The sequence below is a fragment of the Sciurus vulgaris genome, assembly GCF_902686455.1.
Source record: "Sciurus vulgaris genome assembly, chromosome: 5".
NCBI lineage: Eukaryota > Metazoa > Chordata > Mammalia > Rodentia > Sciuridae > Sciurus > Sciurus vulgaris.
The window spans coordinates 118,917,332-118,942,368 of NC_136465.1; the positions used below are offsets into that span (position 1 = coordinate 118,917,332).

The 25,037-nt window shown below is 52.3% G+C and overlaps 2 protein-coding genes across 4 annotated transcripts; one reads left to right on the forward strand and one right to left on the reverse strand.

The window, feature by feature from the left end:
• Positions 1 to 11: 11 nt before the first annotated feature.
• On the forward strand, positions 12 to 6,496 carry SLC39A5 (solute carrier family 39 member 5). 3 transcript variants are annotated; one of them, XM_079143240.1, is made up of 11 exons: positions 130 to 873; positions 1,184 to 1,538; positions 1,996 to 2,179; positions 3,824 to 3,986; positions 4,127 to 4,296; positions 4,548 to 4,688; positions 5,068 to 5,161; positions 5,244 to 5,414; positions 5,594 to 5,674; positions 5,807 to 5,907; positions 6,236 to 6,496. In XM_079143240.1, the coding sequence occupies exons 2-11, from the start codon at positions 1,255 to 1,257 to the stop codon at positions 6,377 to 6,379; spliced, it is 1,533 nt and encodes a 510-aa protein (XP_078999366.1). In that variant the 5' UTR covers positions 130 to 873; positions 1,184 to 1,254; the 3' UTR covers positions 6,380 to 6,496. The 3 variants fall into 3 exon arrangements, with proteins under 3 accessions (XP_078999367.1, XP_078999366.1, XP_078999365.1); XM_079143239.1 differs by having other exon boundaries at positions 132 to 873; positions 5,807 to 5,997; XM_079143241.1 differs by lacking the exons at positions 130 to 873; positions 1,184 to 1,538 and adding an exon at positions 12 to 116 and having other exon boundaries at positions 5,807 to 5,997.
• Positions 6,454 to 24,732, reverse strand: ANKRD52 (ankyrin repeat domain 52). Its single transcript, XM_079143233.1, has 28 exons — positions 24,063 to 24,732; positions 23,660 to 23,743; positions 23,135 to 23,213; positions 22,873 to 22,943; positions 21,683 to 21,883; positions 20,997 to 21,084; positions 20,717 to 20,859; positions 20,224 to 20,436; positions 19,907 to 19,985; positions 19,517 to 19,631; positions 19,160 to 19,242; positions 18,940 to 19,057; positions 18,675 to 18,743; positions 18,371 to 18,511; positions 18,210 to 18,290; positions 16,498 to 16,609; positions 16,231 to 16,302; positions 15,784 to 15,985; positions 15,455 to 15,542; positions 15,259 to 15,376; positions 14,336 to 14,555; positions 14,079 to 14,166; positions 13,893 to 13,976; positions 13,643 to 13,788; positions 13,328 to 13,410; positions 12,718 to 12,800; positions 12,469 to 12,560; positions 6,454 to 12,049 (listed from the first exon to the last, which is right to left on the reverse strand). The coding sequence occupies exons 1-28, from the start codon at positions 24,087 to 24,089 to the stop codon at positions 11,799 to 11,801; spliced, it is 3,231 nt and encodes a 1,076-aa protein (XP_078999359.1). The 5' UTR covers positions 24,090 to 24,732; the 3' UTR covers positions 6,454 to 11,798.
• Between the last annotated feature and the right edge of the window lie 305 nt (positions 24,733 to 25,037).

Sequence of the window (25,037 nt, forward strand, 5' to 3'; positions counted from 1 at the left end):
CTTTAAGGTAGTGTCCCTCCCCTGCCCCCTCCCTGCAGGTGACCCTTGCCCGCCTGCCTGCCACAAGAAGGCTGGGTCCCCTTCCTCTGGGTGTCCTTCCTGCCTCCTGCTGTCAGGTAATGTTAACCTCGACCCCCTGGATCAATCTCCCTAATCAGACTTTGCTCCCCCAACTTAAGTTGGGTCAGACATCAGAGAGAAGCCCAGTACTTGTTTCCTTTCCCAGCTGAGCTTCCCCTTTGGTCATCATTCCCAGAGTGCTGGCTTTTTGGATTCCTGGGGTAAGGAGTTGCTGAAATCAGTTTCTTCCCCACACATGCATTTGGGACTGCCACTTATCTGTCTCTTCCCCTCCTCCCCAGCTTAGGGACATCTAGGGCCAAGTCTCCCCAGAGAACATGAGGATGGGGTCAGAGACAGGAGAAGCTCAGTACCAAATGTATCATAGGTGGGACGGGAATATATATGGGGAAAGGATCAAGTGCTATTAACTGACTTAGGGGTGAAGTGAATTATTTAAAAGGAGAAAAATCAGCACAAGTTCCTAGCCATGTGGCTTTCTCAGGGCAGGGAGTGGCCCCTCCTGACCTGGGGGCCCAGCAGGCTGACCTTTGACCCCAACCCCAGATAAGAGTGAACCATTAACTCCTATGTGAACCTTCCCACACTGGCCCCACCCCTAACCCCGCCCCAAAGCAGGTGGGTGAGGAGGGGGAGCCTGTCTGTCTCAGCCCTCTATATGACGTGGACTCCATTGCACCTTGGCACCTGGAGGCTGAGCCCAGGACTCCATTGCACCTGGGCACCTGGAGTTTCCCCCTCTTGGACTTGAGAACTTCTTAATGTCCACAGCAAGGCCTGCAGGGACCTGAGGTGACAGTTCTCACATTGCCAGTAGGGGTGAGGCCCTGGGAATTTAGGGGGGATAGAGAGATAGAACAAGGTTAAGGGGTGGGCATGGGAGACCAGGGAGAAATGGATCAGGTATGGGGAGAGGGCTGGGTCAGGAAGGTGCTCTGGAAATTGGCAAACAAGAGACTGCTCCAGGATGTTATAGGGAGGGGAGGAGAAGGCCTGAGTGGAGGCTGCTGCTAGATTCAGAGGGGGACAGTACTGAAGGTCCTCCCCTGGCCTGGAGCTGGAGAGCAGAGCAGTCCTGATCTCTTCCTCCTTGTTCTTTTAGGGCACAGTCCTAAAGATGTTCCAGGGGGAATAGAAGACAGAACCAGAGTCTCTAATTCATTCCTTTCAAAGATGGGGCGCCCAGTGTGTTGTCTGCTGGCTGGCCTATATGTAGGGTTGGTCTTAGGCTGGGTAGGGGGTTCAGTCCCCAACCTGGGCCCTGCTGAGCAGGAGCAGAATCATTACCTGGCTCAGCTTTTCGGTCTCTATGGTGAGAATGGAACCCTGACGGCAGGGGGCCTGGCCCGGCTTCTCCATAGCCTGGGGCTGGGCCGAGTTCAGGGGCTTCGCCTGGGACACCATGGGCTTCCAACTGGTCGGGTTGCACCTCCAGCTGAAGACAATTTCACCCACAGGTACTAACCCCTCTCCCCACCCCAAAATGTCACATCTCTCAGCTCTTCTCAATGCTTAGATCCATCTCCAATTGCCTAATGCTGGCTTCCTTGGCTTCCCTGTAATTACAATTATTCAGAACCCAACTCCTTAGTATCCTTTATGGCCTCCCTTGCCTCATTGCCTTCTTGCCTTCTCCAAATCCCTGGGTCCTCAAATTCCTTATTCTTTGCCCCACTGCTCAATTCTTCAGCTTGATTTGGCTCCCAATTTGTAGCATTTCTGACTTTTCCCCTCACACCTGCAACTTCATTCCTAGGCCTTCCTATAAAGTGAGAGCTCCCTGATTTTCCCAACATTGACATGCCTTGGGTTTATGAGTCCCAGGAACTCCAGCCAATGGCTGGCCTCCCTTACCCGAGGACCCTGGGAGACTTCCAAGGCAGGGAGTCTAACTTGCTATCCCATCCGTTCCAGGCCACAAGACCCTGAGCTGAGTGTGGATGTCTGGGCAGGGATGCCGCTGGGTCCATCAGGGTGGAGTGACCGAGAAGAGTCAAAAGCCCCTCACCTACCCCATGGGCCAGCCTCCTCGGGCCTGGGCCTCTTTCACAGGCTTCTACTGCTGGATCATTCATTGGCTGATCATCTAAATGAGGATGTGAGTTTGATGGTTTCTAGAGATGGGGGAAAGAACCACAGGACTAGGTGGCCTGAAATGTTTACAGTCAGTAATTTAATAGTTACTTTAAAAAAAAAAATTCCTGGGGGCTTGGGGTATAGCACAGCTCTTTCCTAATGCATGCACAGCCCTGGGTTCCTGGGTTCAATCCCCAGCAATGCAAAAAAAAAAAAAAAAAGAGAGAGAGAGAGAGAGAATTCTAATGTGGTATTGTGGTCTTAGGATATGTTATTGCAGTAGTGAAAGATGTTCCCTCTGGACTTAGAACAGGTGAGCACACACCCAGAGCTCCAAAACCCAGTTTAGGGGCCACACTTGGCAAAGCAGAGAATCTGAAGCAGCCCAGGGTAGGATCTGGGTATCTGGAGAGGAGACCTCTCTATCTAGAGAGACAATCTATCTCTATCTAGAAAGACAATGAACTTATTCCATTGTTCCATGTACCCCAGAGGACAGACAAAACTGCCTAACCTTGACATAGGCCCAGCAAGAGCCCCATTGCAGGAAGCATTCAAGCCCAGGCTGAACAAACACGTGATAGGATCTTCAAGAAGGAGGTTACATCCCCAGTCCTTTTTTATTTTGAAACAGAGTCTCACTAAGTTGCTGAGGTGAGGTTAGTCAAGACCAACTTTCAATCCTCCTGCCTCAGCCTCCTGAGTTGCTGGGATTATAGGTGTGCCTCAACTACCTACTTTTGAATTTCAAAATCTTTTTGCTTCTAGGACTCTGGCATGGAGAGCTTTAGTTGCCCAACCAGTTCCATCACCAAACCAATGAATTACCAGAGTTTGATAGACATGATAGCACACACCTATAATCCCAGAGACTCAGGAGGCTGAGGCAGGAGGACTGCAAGTTCAAGTCCAGCCAAAGCAATTTAGCAAGGCCCTAGGCAACATAATGAGACCCTATCTCAAAATAAAAAACAAAGAGACTGGTTTTGTGGCTCAGTGGTAGAGCACTTGCCTAGCATGTGTTGGGGCACTGGGTTCAATTCTTAGCACTGCATATAAATAAATGAATAAAAATAAAGGTCTATCAACATCTAAAAAAATTTATAAATAAATAAATAGTAAATCCAGGCACAGTGGCACACACCTGTAATTCCAGCAGCTCAGGAGGCTGAGGCAGGAGGATCAAAAGTTCAAAGGCAGCCTCAGAAACATAGCAAGACCCTATCTATAAATATAAAAAGGGCTGGGGATGTGGCTCAGTGGTTGAGTACCCATGGGTTCAATCCTCAGTACCAAAATAAATAAATAAATAATAAAGAGGGCTGGGAGTGTGGTACAGTTGTTAAGTGCCTCTGGATTCAATTCCTGGTACCAAAATATAAAAATAAAAATAAAAAATTTTTAAAAATAACAGGGGCTTCAGAGAGAGATGATGGCAGTATTCACTAGCACCCAATTTGTATTGAATTGAATATTTGCACTGAATTGAATACTCACTAGTAATTAATACACATTGATTATAAGTACCCTTGTCCTCAGTCCCTGATGTACCTACCAATATCAGCAAAGAGCATCCTAGAAGAGACCCAATAGTTCAAGCAATGGAAGGACAGATGTAAAGATATGAGTCAGTTACTAAGGTATGACCCTCTCCTCAACTGCCCAGTGTCTGAATGGCTCCCAGCTGCTGGTCAATTTTGGACTGAGCCCTGCTGCCCCTCTGACCCCCCGTCAGTTTGCTCTGCTGTGCCCAGCCCTGCTTTATCAGATCGACAGCCGTGTGTGCATCCAGGTCCTGGCCCCAGCACCTCCAGGGAATCTACTCTCTGGTCAGTGGGTGAGAGTGGGGCGGGGAGTACCCTGAGTCCTAGTAGGGAGTTGGCCCCATGCCAAGGAAGGGGATTCATTGGGGCCTCACTTTGCCCGTGGGTCCAGTCCTGGCCTAACTTCAGTCCCTGATTCTCCCCAGCCCTACTTTATAGCACCCTGGCAGTCCTGTTGCTCAGCCTCCCTGCTCCCCTCTCCCTGCTGTTGCTGCGGCTCCTGGGACCTCGTCTATTGCAGCCCCTGCTGGGCTTCCTGGGGGCCCTGGCCGTGGGCACTCTTTGTGGGGATGCGCTACTACATCTGCTGCCACATGTATGTGAAGCCCCTTCCTTGTACCCCTGACCCAGTGGCAGCCAGCCTTCATGGATCCAAGGCATTCTTGGCCATAGGACATCCACTCCCCGTTCTGTCAGTTTCCACACCCCACTCCCACACATCTGGCTTCAGCCCACAGCTGCCTTCCAGCAGAGTGGACAAATGAAGGCTGGCTACCTGAGATAAGGGAGGGAGGTGCTGTTTGATATAGGTGCTTCCAGGGTCTGCCCTGACCTTCTCTCTATTAGGCACAAGGAGGGCAACACACAGGACCTAGTGGGCAACCAGAGGAGGACCTGGGTCCAGGGATATCAGTACTTGGAGGCCTCTTCCTGCTCTTCACGCTGGAGAACATGCTAGGGCTTTTTCGGAACAGAGGTCTCCGGCCAGTGAGTGACATCCTTTTCTCTTCCTCCTGCCAAGATGACAGTCCTAGCCAGGAACTGGCTAAACACACCAGGAGGTGAGGGGCGGCATGTGCCTCTGGATCTTGGATGTTTGCCTAACTGTGCAGGACCTGTCCGCCAAGAGTGGGTAGGGGCTTCCTAGCACAGACCCAGGACTTCTTGCCAAATGGCCTCCTCTCCTAAGTTAAAGTCAACAAGAAACAGAGGGAGGTGCCAATTTGGGAAGAGGATAGAGGCCAAAGAACACTCCCAGGTGCCAGAAGTGGAACCAGGTGTTACTTTTCCCAGCTGGTGGCCTGGCTTTCCCTTATCCCCCAGTTCTGCTGCCTCCTCCACCAGGAGGGATACCCTCCTATTTCAGAGATGCTGCAGACGAAAAAGGGATCTCGAAATACCAAACCTGGACCCCGAGGATGACAGTGGGATGGCCCTCCGGCCCCTACAGGCAGCTCCAGGTGACTAGAAGAGAAAATGAGGAGTAGGTTCCATCAGGCAGGCCTCACTTGCAACCACCAACACTTGTCCTTCTTCCTGCAGAGCCAGGGGCTCAGAGCCAGAGGGAGCAGAACAGCCAGCCCCCACCAGCCCCAGTCCTTCCTGGGCACCAAGGTCACAGTCACAGGCACCAGGGTGGCAGCAGTGCCAACTTCACATGGATGGTCCTCCTAGGAGATGGTCTGCACAATCTCACTGATGGACTGGCCATAGGTGTGAGCAGAGGGAACAGAGTTGGGGAGGCTGGTCTTAGGGGAGGTCAGAGTTCCAAGTTATCAGCTATGGCCAGAAGATGGCTACCAGGAAGGTGGTGGGAGATGAATGACAAACACAGGTGCCAGCCTCCCAAGGAGACTTTCTTCTGGGCTGACTTCCAACCCTGCTGACCCCAGGTGCTGCCTTCTCTGATGGCTTCTCCAGTGGCCTCAGCACTACTCTAGCAGTCTTCTGCCATGAACTGCCCCATGAACTGGGTAGGAATAGCCCCATAGGGTGGGATGGGCTCTAGAAAGGAGAAGCCTCCAAGAACTTGGAGGCTGGCAGGCAACACCGGTGAGGGGCAGTGCTGGCTTATTCCCTCCTACCCTATCCTCTCTCCCCAACAGGTGACTTTGCAATGCTGCTTCAGGCAGGGTTCTCCTTTCGGAGGCTGCTGCTGCTGAGTCTCGTGTCTGGAGCCCTGGGTCTTGGGGGTGCAGCGCTTGGGGTGGGGCTCAGCTTGGGCCCTGTCCCCCTCACTCCCTGGGTGTTTGGGGTCACTGCTGGGGTCTTCCTCTATGTGGCCCTTGTGGACATGGTGAGAGGTGTGGGGGAGAGCAGAGAAATCCAGGGAAGTGGGGAGATGGGTGTGAAGGAAAGGGAATTACCAGTCTCTCTGACCTCTACTACCAGGTCCTGGAGGGTGCTGCCCCATAGGTCTGCCAGAGTCGAGAAACAAGGGACATGAAGTGTTCTGGCAGGGACTAGACACCCTCCCTCTTGAGTTAAGAGGTCAGAGACGAGGTCAGAATCATGACATTCTTCTTTTCTTCCAGCTGCCATCCCTGCTTCATCCTCCTGAGCTCCTACCTACTTTCCATGTGCTACTGCAGGGGCTGGGGTTGCTGCTGGGGGGCAGCCTCATGCTTACCATAGCCCTGCTGGAGGAGCAGCTGTTGCCCCTGGTCTCTGATGGCTGATGGGGGCCAGTGGCAAGGGGTCCAGGTTGCCCTTCCTTCCCCCCAACCACAGGAATGGAGGCGGGACACAGGGCCAGTAGGAGCAATAGGATTTTAATAAACAGAACCCATCCCAAAGCCATGACTACGACAGTTGTACTTGCACCAAAACAGCATAGAAAAACCAGGGTGTGTGGGAGGGCTCAAAGCAGGTTGGGGGAGGACATAAGTAGGAGCCTGGGGGGTGCAGGGTGCATCAATCTTCAGGGAGAGCATTGTGCTTTAGCCCAGGGAAGAGGGGGAGGGGTGGGGCAAAATGCACCGAGGTCCCCACTTTTTCCTGCTGCCCTCAGCACCCTGGGGATGCAGGCATTTGGGCAGATCTGCCCTTTATTGCTGCCCATCAGCATTAAACACCCCCGACCCCAACACTAGCACCACAGGTGGATCCGGGGCAGGGAGAAGGGCAGGAATGGGAAAATTGCTTAGAGAAAGATTCAACTAGAATCCAGTGAATTGTGCTCAGTTCTCTTTACTTCCTACAACCGAGTACATGGGTCACAGGGTGGAGGGTGCAACAGGACATGGAACATGCCCCTCCGTGCCCCCCAACACACACCTGCACACAGGATGGTGGTGTCTGCAGCATCACAGGTCATGCAGGGCATGGGGAAGGGGAAGTTCACACACACATAGATGCCCACAGTGGGTACCAGACAGAGAACACCCCTGAATATACACAGCTGTACATGGGGAACCCCCAGGTCCCCACCCCAACCCTCTCCCCTGTCTTGCCGTTCCCCAGGCAGGGGAACTGTATTGCTTTGAGAGAGCCACCCCAGGGGCTGCTCTGCCAGGCACCCTCCCCTCCCACCCACCCCCATTTTGGCACATCTGCAAGACACACGGCAGCGAGAGTAGGCACCCTCCCTCCCAAGCTTCTGTGGCTCGGAGTTGGAGAAGGGGGTAGGAGACCGTCCTCCATCTTTCCCCTAGCCCTTCCCAAACCCCTGCCAAACCCACACCAGCCAGGACCCACCCCCACCCCCAAACACACACATACAAAGCTGAGCTATCCAGGAATACAAGCAGAACAAGGAGATTGTCCGGGATGGGAGTGGAGGCAGTGGGGAAAGACTGGAAGCAGAGCCCCACCCTGGTGTGGGGTAAGACTGGCACAACAGCTACTTTAGTGCAATTGGAGGGGGTGCCCAGAGTGAGGATGGAGATGGGAGGGAAGGCTCTCCCCACATTCCATGGGGCAGTCAGACTTACGGACTCCCCAGGGAAAGGGCCTAGCAGGAGTAAGCGAGGGCCGAGGGCAGATCCTCTCGTCACCCGCCACCCTCTGCCCTCCCAAATGCAGTGACAGTGTCCCCCTCACACCTATGTGGGCAACAGCAGCCTCGGAGTCAGTACCTTCAAGTAATTCAAAGAGCAGACCCTCCCCACCCCAGCTCCCTCCCATCTCTGGGATTTGGTCGCTTCTCTAGGGGTTGGGTCAGGAGGAAGGAGTCCCCAAGTCAGAACCTTCCCTCTCTACCTCCCTCTTCCCAGACCACTGGGCTTGGTCCTCAAAGATTCCTTACCTCCGCCCTTGTCCAACCTGGGTCAAGGCTGCGGAGGGCTGGAGCCACCACAATTAGAGGGAAAGGGGCTGCTTTGCTCCTTATCCCTCCTCTTAAAAGGTAGGGTTCAAACTTGGCGGGATGGGGGCCCACACTGGTTTGCCCCAGGAGTAGGGTTTCTGGGCTAGGGTCTGTAAGGCTATTTTCCTTTGCGGTGGGAAGGGGAGGCAAGGGATGAAGACCGGGTGTGGGGAGAAGGTAAGAAATGGCTGAGAGGGAAGGAGGAAGGGGCCACCCCACTGGAGCATAGTCACTGGAGTCATTTCGACAAAGAAACACTCATGTGCATAAGATAGAGTGTGCCTACTCCCAGCCCCGCCAGCCTGTCCCACCCCGCCTCTCAGGACCCCTTCTAAGACCGCGGAGAAGGTTTGGGGGTACAGTTGTAGAACCGTTCACTCTGGCCCCACCCATCCTACCACCAGCCTCTTCTCCCCTTCTAGGTCCAGGGAGTAAGAAGGTGCTCAGGTGGGCAAACAGCGGTGGAAACAGTATTGAGTTTTCCTTTGGTTACATATTGAAGGCAAAGGTGAGCTGGACTTACAGTCAAAACGGATAGGGGTGAGAAAGGAAGAGGGGCCATGGCTGGGGTTGGAGAGGGAGGAAGACCCTCCTCAGCCCCTCCACCCCGAGGAACACACGTCTATGTGGGGTGGCAGTCCCTCAGTCTCATCTCTCCCACCCCCCACAGCACCAAACAAAAGGAGAAGCCCCCTCCCCCCAGGGCTGCTCCCCACCCCAACCTGGGCTGTACATTCAGTGGTTCTCAGCAGTCCTATGGCTCAGGGGGCCACGAGTGGGGGAGGTGGCCCATCAGTCTCAGTTGGACAGTGGCAGTGACCCAGGTCTCTTGGCCCATCCAAGGACCTACAGTTTGTGCCATTTGTTTTTCTGAAGGATAGAACACAACCCTACCAAAGCCACCGCCCAATCAGAAACATTCCCCCAAAATCAGAAACTAAAAGCTGGCTCTTTTCACGTCGCCCTCTGATTCACACATCTGTCTCCTGTGTAGCCCTCGCTCCATCTCCTTTGCTGGGACCTGGGGCTGCTCCCAGGGTCCTCACTTAAAATAGGCCTTTTCACAAAAGTGCTTATTACTTGAAGCAAGTGCTTTAGAGCTGCGGTGGGGAGAGGGGGAGGGGAGAAGGGAGGGTAAAGAGAAGGAGATGCTTCCTCCCCCACCCAACCCCCTAAGATTGGGGGGCATTCTGCCTATTTTACTTCTCCACACCCGTTTAAGTCAAAGAGGTTAAAAAAAATTCTTAACATTAAAATAAATATGCAGTGGCCATGAGAATGGTCAAAATGCTTCAAAAAACACTAGGGACTGGGGAAATAGGGATGGGGTGCAGGATTTCCTTTGGCATAAGGAGAGGAGGCTGCTTGCCCTCCAGGCCTCCTCACAGCCTCATGAGGAGGGACAGAGGACTCCCTGCCACCTTCCCAGCACTGCTGACAGTGTGCCAAGGGGCAGCAGGGAACACACAGCCACCAGAAATCTCATCTAGCAAAACAAAACAATGGGGCTCCTGACAAATACTCAGATTCTTCCTGTCATTGCCAAGCATTGATAAAGGAGAACACGACTGATACCCCAAGTCTTCCCCACAGGACCCATCTCCCTGCTTCCTGTGCCCCCCACCACCTAATTCCCAGCACCAAAATGAGAGGGAGAGGGTGGAATGGGAAGATTTTAGGAGAGAGAACTGAAGTTAGAGGGCGAGCTTTGCAGAACCAGCAGGGTTGGGGTGGGGGCAGCAGCCCTTAAGAGAGGTCACATTGATTGTCGTATAGGGGAGGACAGGGTATGAAGGGTGGTGGGTAAGAGGGGCATCGCAAGGCCCTTTGGCTTTGAAAACAAAAATAAAAACTAAAAGCTGCACAATCCTTCTCACCAATAATGGTCATTTGGAAGCCTTGAAATGGTTTAGGATCTGGGGGTTGGGGGAAGCAAGACACAAAGAGACAGGGGATTAAAAGGGACCATGAATAAAATAAGGACTGGACAAACACCCCAGGCTTCAGGGAACCAGCATGAGGTAAGGTTAAGGGTATCTGTGGGGAGGGAGGGAGGGATCCCTGGGACAGCCCCTCTCCCCTCAGCCCACCCTTGGTTAAGGTGGCAAGACATTTGGGAGACACAACTGAAAAATGGGTAAGATTGTAAATAAAGCAGGCTTGGGTGGGGAAGGCGGCTGAGGGATTCCCTAGGGGAGACCCTGTACTGTGTAAACGAAGCCTGTCCAGTTCTTGGGGGACAATACTGATGACAGCCAAACTGGGCAAGGATGCATTGTGTGAGTGGGTAGGGGGGCAGGACCTCTATTCAAGTTCTGTGTCTTGGCCCCTGGCTGAGGTATTGAGTGTGAGGAAGGGGACACTGGGCTACAAGAGTGGGTCCAACTATGCAGAGGCTTACCTAGCAGACGGATGGACAGGGCATCTAAAGGGACCAGGGCCAGATTCAATGCTACATTTAGAGAGAAAACTGCCCCCTCCTTACTCCAGCCCAGTTTGGCTTCTGGGGTGCACCTTCTAGGAATCTTACCAATGCAGCCCCCAGATCAATTCTCTCTCTCCCCCTGCTGGGAAGGCAGGGGACCAAGCCTCAATATCTACCTGTCACTCTCTCTGTCAGAGCTTCCTCCTCACACAGGAGGGAGGCCTGCTTCTCCAACTCATGGCCACAGTCCCTAGTCTGCCCTGCCCCTCCCACCATCTTTGGCTTCAGATCAGGAGTGACTGGGGTAGCGGTTACTCTCAGACACGACAGGAGATGAAGGCAGACAGGGGGCATAAAGGAACTCTGGGATGGGGAGCACAGGAGGAACACAGTCCCTCCCTCCATACACATGCAAGCACATGCCTGAAACATGGAGGACAGACTAGGGCTGTGGTTTTGAAATGGGCAGGAAATTAATGTTTCTTCCCCTAAAGGATAAAATGCTTACTTAAAAATTCATGACAAGCCTCAAAGTTCAGGGAGAGAAGGGTCAGGGAGGGCATGGCCACAGGCTCCCTCTCCCAAAAGAAGTGAAAAGAAAGAAGCAAGGTTAAAGTGCGTGGTTGGGGGCCAGGCCAGAAATGGGAGGAAAGGAGGGGGCAGGCTGTGGGGGCAGAACCAGCCCTTGATTTGCATATGAGGAGCCAGGGGAGAGTGCAGGATTGGGGCCCAGGTACAGTAGTTGCTGCTTCAAGTGTTTTGCATTTGAACTTTAGGGATGGTAGGATACAGAGTAGGGGAAAAGCTCCAGGCCCCAGTGCTAAATACCTCCCCCCTCATCCTCTAGCTGCCCCTGAAGGGGGAGGGAGACACCCCCAGAGTGCTCACACAGTACCAGAAATTAAGGCTTCTCACTGCTGCAGGGATGGAGGGGTCGGCCGAGCAGGGAGGCAGTGATGGGTATGAAAGAAGAGGAGGGATCTGCCTGGCAGTAGTGGCAGGGGGAAGGTGGACACAGAGAGGAGAGTCAGAAGGAAGAGTGTGGGGAGCTGGCAGCAGAAAGGGGAGCTGAAAGATGGAGTGAGAGAGGGGGAGCCAGGCATTCAGCAATCATTTTGGGACACTTGGCAGAAGGGATTGCCCTGGGGGTACCAAGGGCCTGGGGTGCTCCCTGTCAGTCCCAGACCCCTGCCAGGCCAGGATGGTGTGGCAAAGGGGTGAGCAGCTGCTCCCCAGTGCTTCCTTTCCCCCTCCGCCCCACCACCCAGTCGTGTTCTCCTTTAAAGTGCCCTAAATGTTTTAGACTTTTTCTAAATAAATAGAATACGATATCAAGCCACCGGCAGGGGAAGGGACACTGGAGGGGCTACTCAGAGTAGCAGCCATCTAACCCAATGGCGCCATGCCGCTCCTGGCTGTAGGGGCAGGAGGCCCCGTGGGGCAGGGCACCGCAGCCACCCACCGTCTTGGCGGCTGCGATGCCGCAGTTCTTGAGCAGGCTGAAGCTGAAAGGACTAACAGCGTCCTTGGGTGGGAAAGGCTTCATGGTGGAAAGGATCAAGGCCAGGCAGTCTGCCACATCTTTGTTGGGGGCGCAGGCCAGTGCTGGGGTATGACCTGCAGGGTCAAGAGGGAGAACTGAAGCAGAGGATTCTGTATTCCTGGATCTCTATCTACCTGCCCCTGGACCCTAAGCTCTTATCTGTGGAGTGGAGCCAAGGCAGGCAAGCACCTAGAATGGTCAGCAATCAAGGGAGGTGAGGGCCATAGAGGCTAACAGGCAGATTCTGAGTGTGGGGTAAAGGGTAGAGCACGGGGTCAGAAGCCCAGGGTGTGTGGGAGATCTTTCTGACTGCTGGCTCCATTTGGTTCCATCAGACTCCACTCTGAGACTCAGAGTACCGGTGTCGGGTCCCTGTTCTCAACACTTCCCTTGGGAAGAAAATCTCATTTATAGCAAAGTGAAGACATCACCTCCTGAAGAATATCCCTGACCCCAAACCCAGGAAAGGCAGAAGACTCCAGACCCCACCCACCTTCTTCATCCACAGCCAGCACTGTGGCCCCACGACTCAGCAGGGCCTGCACCACAGAAGCTAGACCATTCCGGGCAGCAATGTGGAGTGGCCTTGAATAAAGGAAAGAAAAAGAAGGCACATGAAGTCAGCAGGAGGCCAAGCTGGCAAGGACATCAAAGAAATACTGTGAGCTCCCCATATCCCGTGGGCTGCATTTTTCAGCCACCTGCCTTCCCCAGCCAGGAGCCCCTTTCCTCAGGCACTTACATCTGCAGCGCACTGTTGGTAGCATTGATAAGGCCAAGGTCTTGGGTTTCTGCCAGGATCATGAGGGCACATTTCTCATGGCCCTGCAGGAAAGAAACAGAGAGAGTGGAGACTTATGAGGTAGAAACATGACAAGCAACAGGGTAGAAGATGGAGAGGGTGGCAAGTAGACAAGGAGCTGTCCTCCCAGTTAGATAGGCCGGACAACCCCGACTTCTATTCTAGTGTTCTCTGCAATCAAGACCTGCCCCGCCTTGCCCAGCATGGTGGTGCATGCCTGTAATCCCAGCGATTCAGGAGGCTGAGGCAGGAGGAACAAAAGTTCAAGGATAGCCTCAACAACTTACTGAGACCATCTTAAAATAAAAAATAAAAAGGGTTGGAGATGCAGCTCAGTGGTAAAGCATCCCTGAGTTCAATTCCCAGTACCAAAAAATAACAGGGCTGGGGATATAGCTCAGTTGGTAGAATGCTTGCCTTGCAAGCATAAGGCCCTGGGTCCTGGGTTCAATCCCCAGCACTGCGAAAAAAAAAAAAAAAAAAAAAAAGACCTACTCTTGGCATCAGATTCTAGTCCTTATGCAACCCCACACCCAACTCCAGGTAATACCTTGCTACAAGCCAAGTGGAGGGCAGTATTCTTGTTCTCATCTAGTACAGTCAGGTCTGCCTTCCCACGATATAGCAGAAATTCTACAACAGAAATGGGACAGAGGGATTGATGCCTCCCTCCAGGGCAGTCATCACCCCAGCTCTCCACCCTCCTATCTGCATATACTTTGCTTCCCACCCACAGTGGGTGAGACATCCAAAGATATACTCCTGCATCCTGAACCCCAGCCCCAGTCAGCTCACATAAGCGAGGCTGCCCTATTCTACAAACACCCCCAGGAGTGCCTCTCTTCCACAGCTGGCCCCTACACACCCACAGCAGCGGTCTGCCCGTTCTCAGCCGCCGTCATGAGCGCAGTGCGGCCAGTGTGGTCAGTGGCGTTCACCTCGGCTTGATGCTGTAGCAGCATCCGGAGCCCAGAGACATTGTCCGCGAAGGCAGCGGCGTGAAGGGGGGTCCTGGGGGGGCCAGGATAGAGTGAAATAAGGAAGGCTCTTCTGCCTAGGTAGAACGCAGAAGCCAGAGGCAGCTCAGGCTTCCCCCCAAGCCTTCCATTACTCACCGTCCTTTGGCGTCTCGGCTGTTCACAATCTTGGCACCCAGAGCTCCCAGCAGCATCTCTGTGGTGCTGTCCTGGTTATTAATTCTGGGGGATAGGGAGGAGGAATCAGGAGGGACAAGGGAAATGGACTTCCTGCTCCAGGTCGAAGTGCTGTGAGAGGGGACTGACACAGAGGAAGGGACTTACACTGCACAGTGCAAAGGAGTGAAGGGGTTTCCCTCTAGGTATGAAAATGGGCTGTGTTCAAGTAACAACTCCAGACAATCTTCATGTCCTGGATAGGAGAAGGAAAATACGGTGATGGGGAGAAATGGCAAGGTCTCTCTACCTGTTCTGTCCTCTCTGTCTCTGACTCTCCATTCCAGATCCCCCACCCCCACAAACCACCTTCCTTCTCTATACTCCACATAGATTCCTACACTTGCCAAAGGTCCCACCCATACCAGTGTAGGAGGCCCAGTGCATGGGCGAGTATCCGCTGTAATCCACCCCAGCATCTAAGGGGTCTGTGGAAAGGGCAGCCTGAAGTAGGGTGCGCAGTACTGCAGTGTGGCCACAGGCTGAGGCCAGGTGAATGGGCGTGCGTCCCTTAAAGTCTCGGCACAGCACAAATGCATCATGGTCCAGCAGGGCGGCCAGGCAGTCCTCACAGCCAGTCACTGCCTACAGGGAACACAGGTGAGAGTAAGAGTAAGGAACCACTCCCTTTCCACTGGTCAGTCACTGGGGGCTGGCCCAGGAATAAGAACCACCTCCCGGGCTCTGTTGTCTCTACAAGGATTTTAAAGTTAGGAATCAATCTCTCCCTCCCTGACTCTCTGACAACAGGCAAGATGACCAAAATTAATTCTGGAGCTCTGGAATGAAAGACCAAAAGGAGAGTAAGGAGAATGAGGGATTAAAGAATCTTGTGGGAAAGCCAGGCATGCCTGTTGTCCCAGCTACCTGGGAGGTTGAGGCAAGGATTGCTTGAGCCCAGAAGTTTAAGGGCAGCCTAGACAACAGAGGGAGACACCATTTCAAAAAAAAAGAATCCTGGGGGAGGAGGAGGCAGTTTTAGAACAGGTGATTATGGAGAAGATCTGGGTGATGGCATCACTACCCAATGGGACAGGGGCAACAAGGTATCTTGGACACATCTGGGCTGTGTGCATGTGGCTGCATGTGATGACAAAGCAGTGTCATCAGGTAAATCAGCTGGGGATGTCAGGTACTCATCCTGACACAGGCCCAAATATAGCAGCAAACATAGGCCCAGTGATATCCCAGGCACAAAATCCAGGCCTGCCTCCTAGACTCTCTTGTGCCTGCTGCAGTGATTCCTATTCTCCCCACATTGAGGCCTGTTTGTAAGGAGCTCACTCACCCCACGGTGGAGGGCGGTGCGACCCCGGAGGTCAGCAGCATCAGCTGTGGATCCTTTCTCTAGCAGCAGATGTACACAGTCCACATGGCCATTCATGATGGCCAGCATTAGTGGGGTTCTACAGAGGGAACAGGAAAAAGGGTGAGGATCCAGCAAGGATGGGAAAACCTGCACCCTTCCCCTTGCCCACACTCACTGTCCATAGGCATCCATGACATCTGTGATGTCAGCACGTTCCCCACTGTCAATCAGCAAGTGCAGGGAATCAGTGTGGCCAGAGGCAGCTAAGAGAAAAGGCAGCCTGTGTCAGGACAGCATCAGGAGAGAGGGAGGCCAGGTTAGCCTAATGGACTCAAGGGTTGAGGGTATGGGAAAGCCTGTAACAGGGAGAAATTTCCAGGGTAGGAAGCTATAAATCAGGACTTTTAAGTTTTCATCTTCCTTGCCCTACCCCACTTAGTCCTAACTGTTCAGGAGGGATTTGGTATGGCAAGGGGAGAGCAGCAGCCTGAAGTGAGTACTAACCAGCAGCGTGTAGGGGTGTCCACTTGCGCTTGCGCTCCTTGATGAGGGCAGAGGCGCCATGGGCTGTAAGCACCTCCACACACTCAGTAGAGCCTCGCTCAGTAGCCAGGAAGAGCGCGGTCCGGCCCTTGTGGTCCCTTACATCCAGATTCACTAGCGTCTCAGCCAGTGTCTTCAGGGCTTCACAGTGACCGTTGTAGGCCTAGAGTGGAGCAGGTAATCAATGGATATAGCTGTTGAGTCCCCTGGGACAGAGGCTCCAGGCACAAGTCCTCCACAAGCTCCCTGGACCCCTCAGGTATCTTTCCTGCACTGTGCCCATCCTCTGCTTGCCAAATCCCCAGAAGAAGGCAGAAGCAAGGATGGAGTCACAAGTGCTAAGACCCTTGTATGAGCCAGGGGGCAAGAAGAGACAAGGAAGACAAAAGGAAAAGACATGGAACTCACAGCTAAGTGCAAAGGGCTGACTGGAATGGTGCTCTCCACATCCTCCAGGCAGTTAAAGGACATTTCTAAGAGCTGGAATGGAGGGGAAAGCAGGTGCTGAGATTCTGGAACTTCCAAGATATTGCCACCTGGCAACACTCACAGCCTGGACCTGGAGACCACATCTGATTCAACTGACCCTTGGTTTCAGAACCATAAATCCAAAGACAGACTGTGGGTCCTGGCCCTGCCTCTCTTCCCCTAGGCTGAATCCCAACACATACATACCAGTTCGAGGTTCTGTCTATTGCCATAGGCGGCTGCATAGTGCACAGCTGTGTAGCCCTGCCTGTCCCGCAGGGAGGGGTCTGCACCATTATCCAGTAAGAATTCCAGACAGCTGGGGAGCAAGAGTAGATTGTGAGGCAGGGACAGGCCCAGCCCAGGGCACAGTTCTGGGGGTACAGTGGAGAGCAGCAAGGGAGATGCATAGGCCACCCTGTGCTCTACGTAGGCTCTAAATCCTGTCCATTCTTCCACTCCAGCTCCAGACCCACTTTCTTCACAAAGTCTGCCCCAGGACACTGACTTCAATGCCCTCCTTCATCCTCTGGACAGTCTCCTGGAGAACCTGGGCACACTGTTCAGCTACCAGCCTTCTGCTGGTCAACAGGCTTGCCTTGTCTCCAGGCTTATTAAGCTCTTTCTAGAAGGTCTGCTCCTCCCAGCCTGTCTGAAGAAATCCAAAGCACAGCACACTAAGCTCCTATCCTCTGTAAGACCTTACCAACCTACCTGGTTAGTTGCTTCCTCCTCTGCATTCCCTTGGCACCCTCTTATACCTTACTTGCAAGAGCAATAATAAGGTATTTAGCACTATGTGTCAAGTACTTTGCAAAGCACTGCATGTTTGTTTAAGTCTCATAATGATCCTCACAGTTAGATACTATTTTTATCACTACTATGATTAAGGAAACTGAGGCACAGCAAGGTTAAGAAACTTGCCACAAAGTTCACTAAGAGCTAAGTCTCCTAGATTTTAGTGCCCTTTATTTTTCAAAAATAAACTTTTTATTTTAGAACAGTCTTAGATTTATAGAAAAACTGTGAGGATAGTACAGAGTTTTCATATACATCACACCTAGTTCCCCATATTATTAACTTCTTTCATTAATAAGTGTCTTTTTATATTTATTTTCCCAAGAGATTAGCTTTTTTTTTTTTTTTTTTTTTTTTTTTTTGGTACTAGGGATTGAACCCTGGGTTATTACTAAGCCACATCCCTAACCTTTTTATATTTTATTTAGAGACAGGATCTCACTAAGTTGCTTAGGGCCTCACTGAGTTGTTGAGGCTGGTTTTGACCTTGCAAACCTCCTGCCTCAACCTCCCGAGCCACTGGGATTACAGGTGTGCACAACTGTGCCTGGCGAGTAATTTTTTGTTTGTTTGTTTTTTTAAGTTGTAGATGGACAAGATACTTTTATTTTATTTATTTATTTTTATGTGGTGCTGAGAATCAAACCCAGCACTTCACACATGCTAGGCAAGTGCTCTACCACTGAGCTACAACCCCAGGCCTAGTAATTCATCTTTGATCCTTATACCAACTGGAGGTGTAGCTCTGTGACAAAATGTTTGCCTAGCATAAGCAAGGCTCTGTGTTTGATCCCAACACTGCAAATAAATAAATAAATAGCTTATCCTTGGTACCCAATAACCTAGTAAATAAAAACTCAATTAAAGCTTGCTGAATAAGCAAATGACTTTGTGTATTTAGTTTTCAAATTCTTCTCAAGAAGCCCTTCCATTCCTTGAGAAGAGTTACTTTTCATATTTTTTACTTCACCTACACCCAGAGTGCTCCACATGTGCTGCTGGCTGACCAATGGGATAACAGGGACCACAGTAGCATGGTGGTAGTGATACAAAATGAGTGGGAGAATAATGGGGCAGGGCTAGCACTGTGGAAAGTATATCCCAGGCCTCCCAGTACTCACAAGAAGGCCTCCTTCCTGCGGGACTCCTTCAGTGGCTCGTCCTCTTCAGCATCGTGGCTGGAAGCAGTGTGGGGTTCCGCTCTAGAGAAGACAAAGTAAAGAAGTTGGGGATGGCACAGGGAGGTGCATGGGGTTGGAAAGGGCCAAACTGGGAGTCTCACCTCCGATAAGTGTCAGAGGCAGCAGCATAGTGGAGTGGGGAGCAGCCTTTACAATCAGCCTCGTTGACTCCTGCCCCAGCAGTTACCAGTGTCACTGCACATTGGTAGCTACCATTGGCAGCTGCATAGTGCAGTGGGGTCCTGGGGAACAGATGAAGAAAGGATGAAGGAACCAGGGAGAGATCCAAATGCAACCAGATGTGCAGCCAAAAGTTACTTTGCAACACTCTTCCATAGTCCCTCCCACAACCCCTTGCACCACTCTCATACACTGTCTGCATCTGTACCATACATATGAACTTACCTTCCAAATTTGTCTCTCCTCCTCAGGTCAGCTCCACTGCTCAATAACAAATTAAGACATTCAACATTCCTAAAAGGAAGACAAGGGGGAAAAGAGCCTCGAGGAGCTGCAGAAGGCCCAGGGAGGGGCTCAGAAGATGGAAGTGGGCAGCTCTTGCTGTAGCAACTACCCTTACTGTGAGAAGGGAATAGAGCTGGGCAAGCAGTAGGAGCCCCAGATCCTTGTTCTACTCTCTTCTCAAGGTTGGGAAAGAAAGAGAACGCACCCTCCAGAAGCAGCAGCATGAAGACAGGTGCGGCCAAGGTTGTCAGGTGTATTGATGTCAAACCCAGCTGAAAGCACATGCTCGTTGCTGAGTGAAGACACAATGCTGTACAGCTGACCTGGAGGGGCAGACCAGCCACACACTGCCATCAAAGAACACTTGAGCAGAAAGACCTCTGCTTCCCCAGACACATGCCCAGCCCCAGCCTATCTACACATACCTGAGGAAAGAAGCTTCCGGCAACAGTCAGAGAATCCAAAGAGAACAGCTAAGTGCAGGGGGAACATGTCGTGGATGCCACGCCTGGGAAGAAATTGAGGGACTCAGTCCCTGGGTCAAGGTGGTACCAGTTACAGACCTCTTATTTTTCACAGTATTGGGGATTGAGCCCCAGCCTTGCACATGCTAGATAAGCACTCAGCCATTGAACTACATCCCTAGCCCTTTTTAATTTTTTGACACATGATCTGGCTAAGTTGCTTAGGCTGGCCTGGACTTTGTGATCCTCCTGCTTCAGCCTTCTGAGTATCTGGAATTACAGACATGCACCAAAAGTGGGGTCAGGGCCCTGACTCACCGGGCAGTATCCGCGCCATTGGTCATAAGGGTGCTGATGAGCAGCTCGTGTCCATAGCGAGCAGCCACATGCAGTGGCGTGTTCCCAAATTTGTCAGCACAATCAATCTCACTACCTGAAATAGGGATACACACATAACAAACTCAGGCAGACCTCAATCTTAAGGCCACTCACACCATTTAGTATCACTGGAGTGCTTATTATGTGCTGGGCCAGGTTAATAATGTTCTACATGTTATTTTGTTTCTTAGTCTTAGGAGACCTTGCAGGATTGAATTTCAAGTGTCTATCCTAACTGGAATATGCAGTAAAAGGAAGAAGGAAGGTAAGGGGTTTCTAGAGATGAGTTCCTTAGAAAAGGAGAAGAAAGTACAAAGTCTGAGTCCATACCATTTTGGATAAGGATTTGGGATCGTGTGAAACGGCCATGGATGGCAGCCATATGCAGAGGACTTTTCCCTTCTTTGCTCTGTGGAAACATGGCAGGTTTTTTTCAGTGCAAAGCATAGAGAATATCCTGTTTGCCCTCCCAAAGGACACATCTCTAATTATGGAGGGGTCAGTTCACATTCTCCTGAGTCCCTGCAAGCTCTATTCACCCCAAGAGGCAAGTGGTCAAGTCCCCAGGAGAGGAATCCAAATATGGTCAGGACCCCTGAGAACCAGCTTCCTCTCCCCACTGGTCTAAGCCTCATCTCTTCAAGTACCTGATAGTTGACATCAGCCCCATTATTGACCAACAACTCCAAGCAGAGAGCGCCATTAGTGGAGACTGCAGCCACATGCAGTGGTGTGAAGCCCTTGTCATTTGGCTGGTTGACATTGGCTCCTGCATTCACCAGTTCAATAGCCACTGCATCCTGGCCCAGGTAGCAGGCGATGTGCAAAGCTGTATTTCCAAAAGCGTTGGGCTCATCGATCTGGATTTCCAGAAGTGAGGGCAAGACATGTATCCATTTAAACAAAGTGGAGCAACACATATAGCCTAGAGTCCCAGAGATCCAACTGCCTCAGTGCCCTCAGGTTTCTAACCCGAAAGAATTAAGGCACAATTACACAATTTTATTCAGACTCTCTCACTACATCCTCCCAACCTCCTAAAACCACATGAACTACCTCAACATCTTCCTATCTCCATAACAGACTCCAGCCTTCAACTCCCTGCCCTTAGTGCCCAGCCCCAGAACTCAGCACCCTGACCTCAGCCCCCATCCGGAGCAGGTACTTCACCACTTCAATCTGGCCACTGGCTGCAGCTGTGTGGAGCAGCCCATAGCCCTTGCGGTCCTTACAGCCAAGGTCTGCTCCACGTGCCACCAGCAGTTTCAAGACCTCCAAATGCCCTAGGAAAAGAGAGGACATTCTCAAGGAAGTGGAGGGCAAACCCTAAGCTTCTTTTTCCAAAGATTGTAAACCCCATATCCCTGCCCTAAGGATCCTAAAGGTCAAATTCCTGCTTTTCCTGTGTATACTCTCTCACCCAGAAAAGCTGCCCAGTGCAGAGGCTGCCGCTCCTTTTTGTCACAGACATTCAGGCTGGCTCCCTTGTTGAGGAGCAGGTTCACCGTCTGTATCAGGATATAAAAGACATAGAGCCAAGTTCATGCCCTCAATCTACCTAAGGGCAGAGGTCTCTCATCTCAAGAATAAGTGGAGACAGCCTAAAATAATCTACAGGACTAGCAGGAACAATGGGAGCAGGAACTAAGGAAGAAATATCAGATAGGTTTAGAAGTTTGAGGAAAACTCAACTTTGAATTTGAGGGAATTTCTTCAGATGTTCTGGTGGTTCACAATTTCTTCAAGTCTTTAAAAATGTGTCAAAACGTTTTCTCTATCCATAAAAAGTCATATATATAAATATTTTCTATGCAATTTCAGATGGTTTATCAACCTCCAGAAGTCCAAGTCAAGAGTTTCGATCTAGGAGCTGAGTGTGTAGCTCAGTGGTAGAGTACTTGCCTAGCATGCATGAGGCACTGGGTTCAATCCTCAGAACCAAGAAAAAAAAGCATTTCAATCTAATGCAACCATTCATTTGGCAGCTTGAGCCCAAGTGTTTACATAATTATCTGGGCTGCTTCTCCCCTAGGTCTGATGGCAGGGAAAGGTAAGTAGGAAGGAAAGGAAAGGGAAGGCTGGGCCTTGAGTAGTCCTAGTTCTTACCTCAAGATGCCCACTATGCACTGCATGGTGCAGAGCACTGCGCCCACTCCTGTCAGCCACATTGAGACTGCTCAATAGGGGTGCCAGAGCCTCAGCACACTTGGTGGCACGGTTGGCAGCAGCCACATGCAGTGGTGTCTGCCACAGCTTGTCCCGGGCATTCACATCTGCTGAATGTGCCAGCAGCAGCCCCAGCACCTTCTGTGGAGGGGCAGTGGACAAGAGACAAAATAAAAGGGAAGCAGGAGATAAAACAAGAAGAGGAGGCAAAAGGAGGAGCAGGTCAGCATGGCACAAAGTCTGCTCATTTTCCCAACATTCCTAGCCTCTCTACACCTACTCCCCATCTCCTGGATCTCCTCTAGCTTAACAATCTTCCTTACCTTCCTGAGGAAAAAATGGGGATCCCTTCCTCTTCATCAAGTCACCTAAGCCAAGCTCCTGAAAACTTTCATTCACACATACATCCAACCCAAGCAAATCCATGCATGTATATCCACATCTAAATCCTCCCACTACTTCCAGAAAATGTAAATGCTCTTTCTACTTTAATAACCCAAGTACCCTCCTTAGCCCTTCCATAGTCACCAAAATAATTACTACCTCAGTAAACATACAGATACTACTGTCTCTCCAAAACCCAGGCTAAAATGCCCCTAATCACCACCCACTTCATTTCCATTGACCTCAGCCTCTACCGGTGGTGGCTGGAGGCAAGGAAGTGATGGAGAATCCAAGTGGAGATCTTCCTTTTCCCTCTCTTCAAGACTGATGGTACTACAATATAGGTCCCCACTGATGATGTATGTTTAGCCCCTCTGCAGGCAACTTTCATGCTGCTGGAGGGGCAATGGATCACTATCCCCATCCCCCACAAGGAAAGAAATCTCAGTGCCTAGAGGGGGATCAGACTCAAGGTGGACCCCCAGGGAGGGATGAGTCATTCAAGCCTGGCAGCAGGGCCCCCGCAGTCTGCCAGCCCAGTGTTAAGCTCTTCCTGACGTCACATCAGCTGGCAGACACAGCCCCCCCTTACAGCCAGTTCTAGGGGTAGAAGGGAGGAGCCAAGTTCTGGTCTCCTCCCTACTGAGGTACAATAGCGTGTAAAACTGAAGCTCTCCAACCCTTAAGCTCCACCTTTAGTTGACTAGTTCTTTTTGGAAGAGTAAAAGGATGTGGACGGCTCATACCTCATTTCGGGAGGCAGCAGCACGATGAAGAGGGGTCAGCCACAGTGTGTCCTTAGCATTGACATTAGCACCTATGGGGATACAATATCCTATTTTGATAGAAGGTAAGGAGGAAGGAAACCAGTGATCCAGCTAGGGAATCTGGATGGAACTGGAGCCTCGCCTGGACCAACCACCAGAGATAAATCCTTGAATATGAAAAAAGACTCCTCCCCTCTACTTCCCTCCCTAGATGCCACACCTTCCAGCTCCACACTTTCACCTGACATCAGTAGCAACTGGAGGATGGGGACATCGCCTACGTAGGCAGCAGCATGCAATGGGGTTCGCCTTTCTTGGTCCTGGAAAAGCAGAAAAAGAAGAGGTGCTATGGCGAGGAACTATCGAGGATCTCAGTTCGAGTCTTAGAGATCTAGGCCCTTCCCCACAATCTCTTCCCATAGGTTCTGCTGCGTCCTAAATCGCAGTACTGAGTCAAAGGCAAGAACCTTCGGAGGGTGGAGTCAGAGCTACTGGCCGAGAAACCACCTCCTTCTTCCAGGAGGGGTGGGGGCGCTGCAGACCCCGATGGTTCGGAAGAGAACACCGTTTCTGGGCATCCCCATCCCTACTGATCGATGCTCCAATCTTGACTTGCTCTCTAACCCCAAGGCAGAGCACACTCCCAGGGTGGGAAGAGTTGCGGCCTCATCAGAGCAAAGAAGACACGGAGCCGCCCCAGTGGGGAGGGGTCCAGAACACCGAAGGCAGGATTCGGGGCTTGCCATCCTCCCTGCTCCCAACTCACCAACACATTGATGTTCTCCTTCTGCGAGAGGAGGGAACGCACTTCCTCCACATCTCGGCTAAAGATGGCCTGGACCAGGGGCGGCTGCAGGGAGAACCGGCATTCAGGCAGAGGGCCGGAGCCGGAACGGAACCGGGGGGTGGGGGAGCACCCAGGTTGGAGGGGGGCGTCGCTGAAGGGGCTCTGCTCTGGGGGTCCTGGCTGCAGCGGATTCCCGCGGTGCCACCGCCGGTCGCCAGGCCCCCAAGGACACCAGCTCGGTTGAGGGGAGCGCAGCGTGGGGCGGGGTGGGAGCCGCGGGAGTCTGGGTCTCGGGCCCAGCCTAGGCCGCACATCCCCCGGCTCGCGTGGCGGCGGCGCCGGACCCTAGAAGAAGGAAGCAGGGAAAGGCAGGAGGGCTAACCTGGTCCGTAATGCTGAGGATCCCCATGGCCCGGCCCGGGCTCCGTCCGCATCGAGATCCCGGCGGCGGCGGCGGCGGCTCCACCGGGGACACGGGGCGGCCCAGGCGGCGGCTGCGGCGGCGGCTGCGGGGAGAGCGCGGCCCCGCCTACCGGGGGGCGGGCGAGCGGGAGCCCGCAGCGCTCCCTGGCGGCGGTCCTGGGCCCGGCCGCAGGGTGCTCGCCGCGCAAGCTATCCCCGGCCGCAGCGCCCTACGCCCAGTGCGGGCGGCCGGAGTGTCCCGGCACTCCAATCCCGCGCGCAGATTCCGCGGCTCCCCCAGCCCGCTGCGCTGTGCTCTCCGCTCCAGCCTGGCGGCCGGAGGGGTCCCCCACAACACCGTAGCGGAAACGCTGCCTCGGTCCCGAAGTGCCGCCCAACCTGAGAACCAAACGGCTGGCCAGCTCTGGCCCAGCCACGGCGCCCCTGGCTGAGCTAACTCCTCCCGACGGAGCCTCCACCCACCAAAATAGCCAGCAGACTAGGGGAAACTGTGGTGTGGATATCTGGGGATCATCTATGGCAGTAGCCCCAGAGGGAGGGAAAGCACATCTCCACTGGGTAAGATAGGAGTTGTGTCGAAAGGAAACAGCAGAAATGCTTAAACTGCAGAGAGAAATCGGAAGAAACATTCTGAACAAAATAAAACAAAACACTGGAGAAAGCCTTCAAGGCCAAGAGAAGAAGGGACACTTTTCAACTCCCTAAATTACCAAACACACAGGTTAAGGCGGTAAGGTGGCTACACTTAAAAAGACTCAACGGTTTCTCCCCATAAAAGGGCGGGAGTGGTGGTGCTTCCCCTCCCCCATTGGAGAGGCAATCCAATTGGAGCAACCAATCAGAGAACAACTGGCTGGAGGACACCCCAGCCCAGAGAGGGGAAAGGAAATAAGTGGAGATTTAAAAATTGGTACAATTTACAAAAGATGATTTA

Excerpts from the sequence above, each read along its gene's own strand:
- SLC39A5 (XM_079143239.1), top strand. The coding sequence starts at position 1,255 with ATGGGGCGCCCAGTGTGTTGTCTGCTGGCTGGCCTATATGTAGGGTTG. Across the intron at positions 1,539-1,995 it reads GAAGACAATTTCACCCACAG|GCCACAAGACCCTGAGCTGA; the intron begins GTACTAACCCCT and ends CATCCGTTCCAG. Across the intron at positions 4,689-5,067 it reads GGAACAGAGGTCTCCGGCCA|AGATGCTGCAGACGAAAAAG; the intron begins GTGAGTGACATC and ends CTCCTATTTCAG.
- ANKRD52 (XM_079143233.1), bottom strand. The coding sequence starts at position 24,089 with ATGGGGATCCTCAGCATTACGGACCAG. Across the intron at positions 19,986-20,223 it reads GGGCTGATGTCAACTATCAG|AGCAAAGAAGGGAAAAGTCC; the intron begins GTACTTGAAGAG and ends ATGTTTCCACAG. Across the intron at positions 16,610-18,209 it reads CGCAGGAAGGAGGCCTTCTT|CTGTCTGGAATTCTTACTGG; the intron begins GTGAGTACTGGG and ends CTTGCTCCCCAG.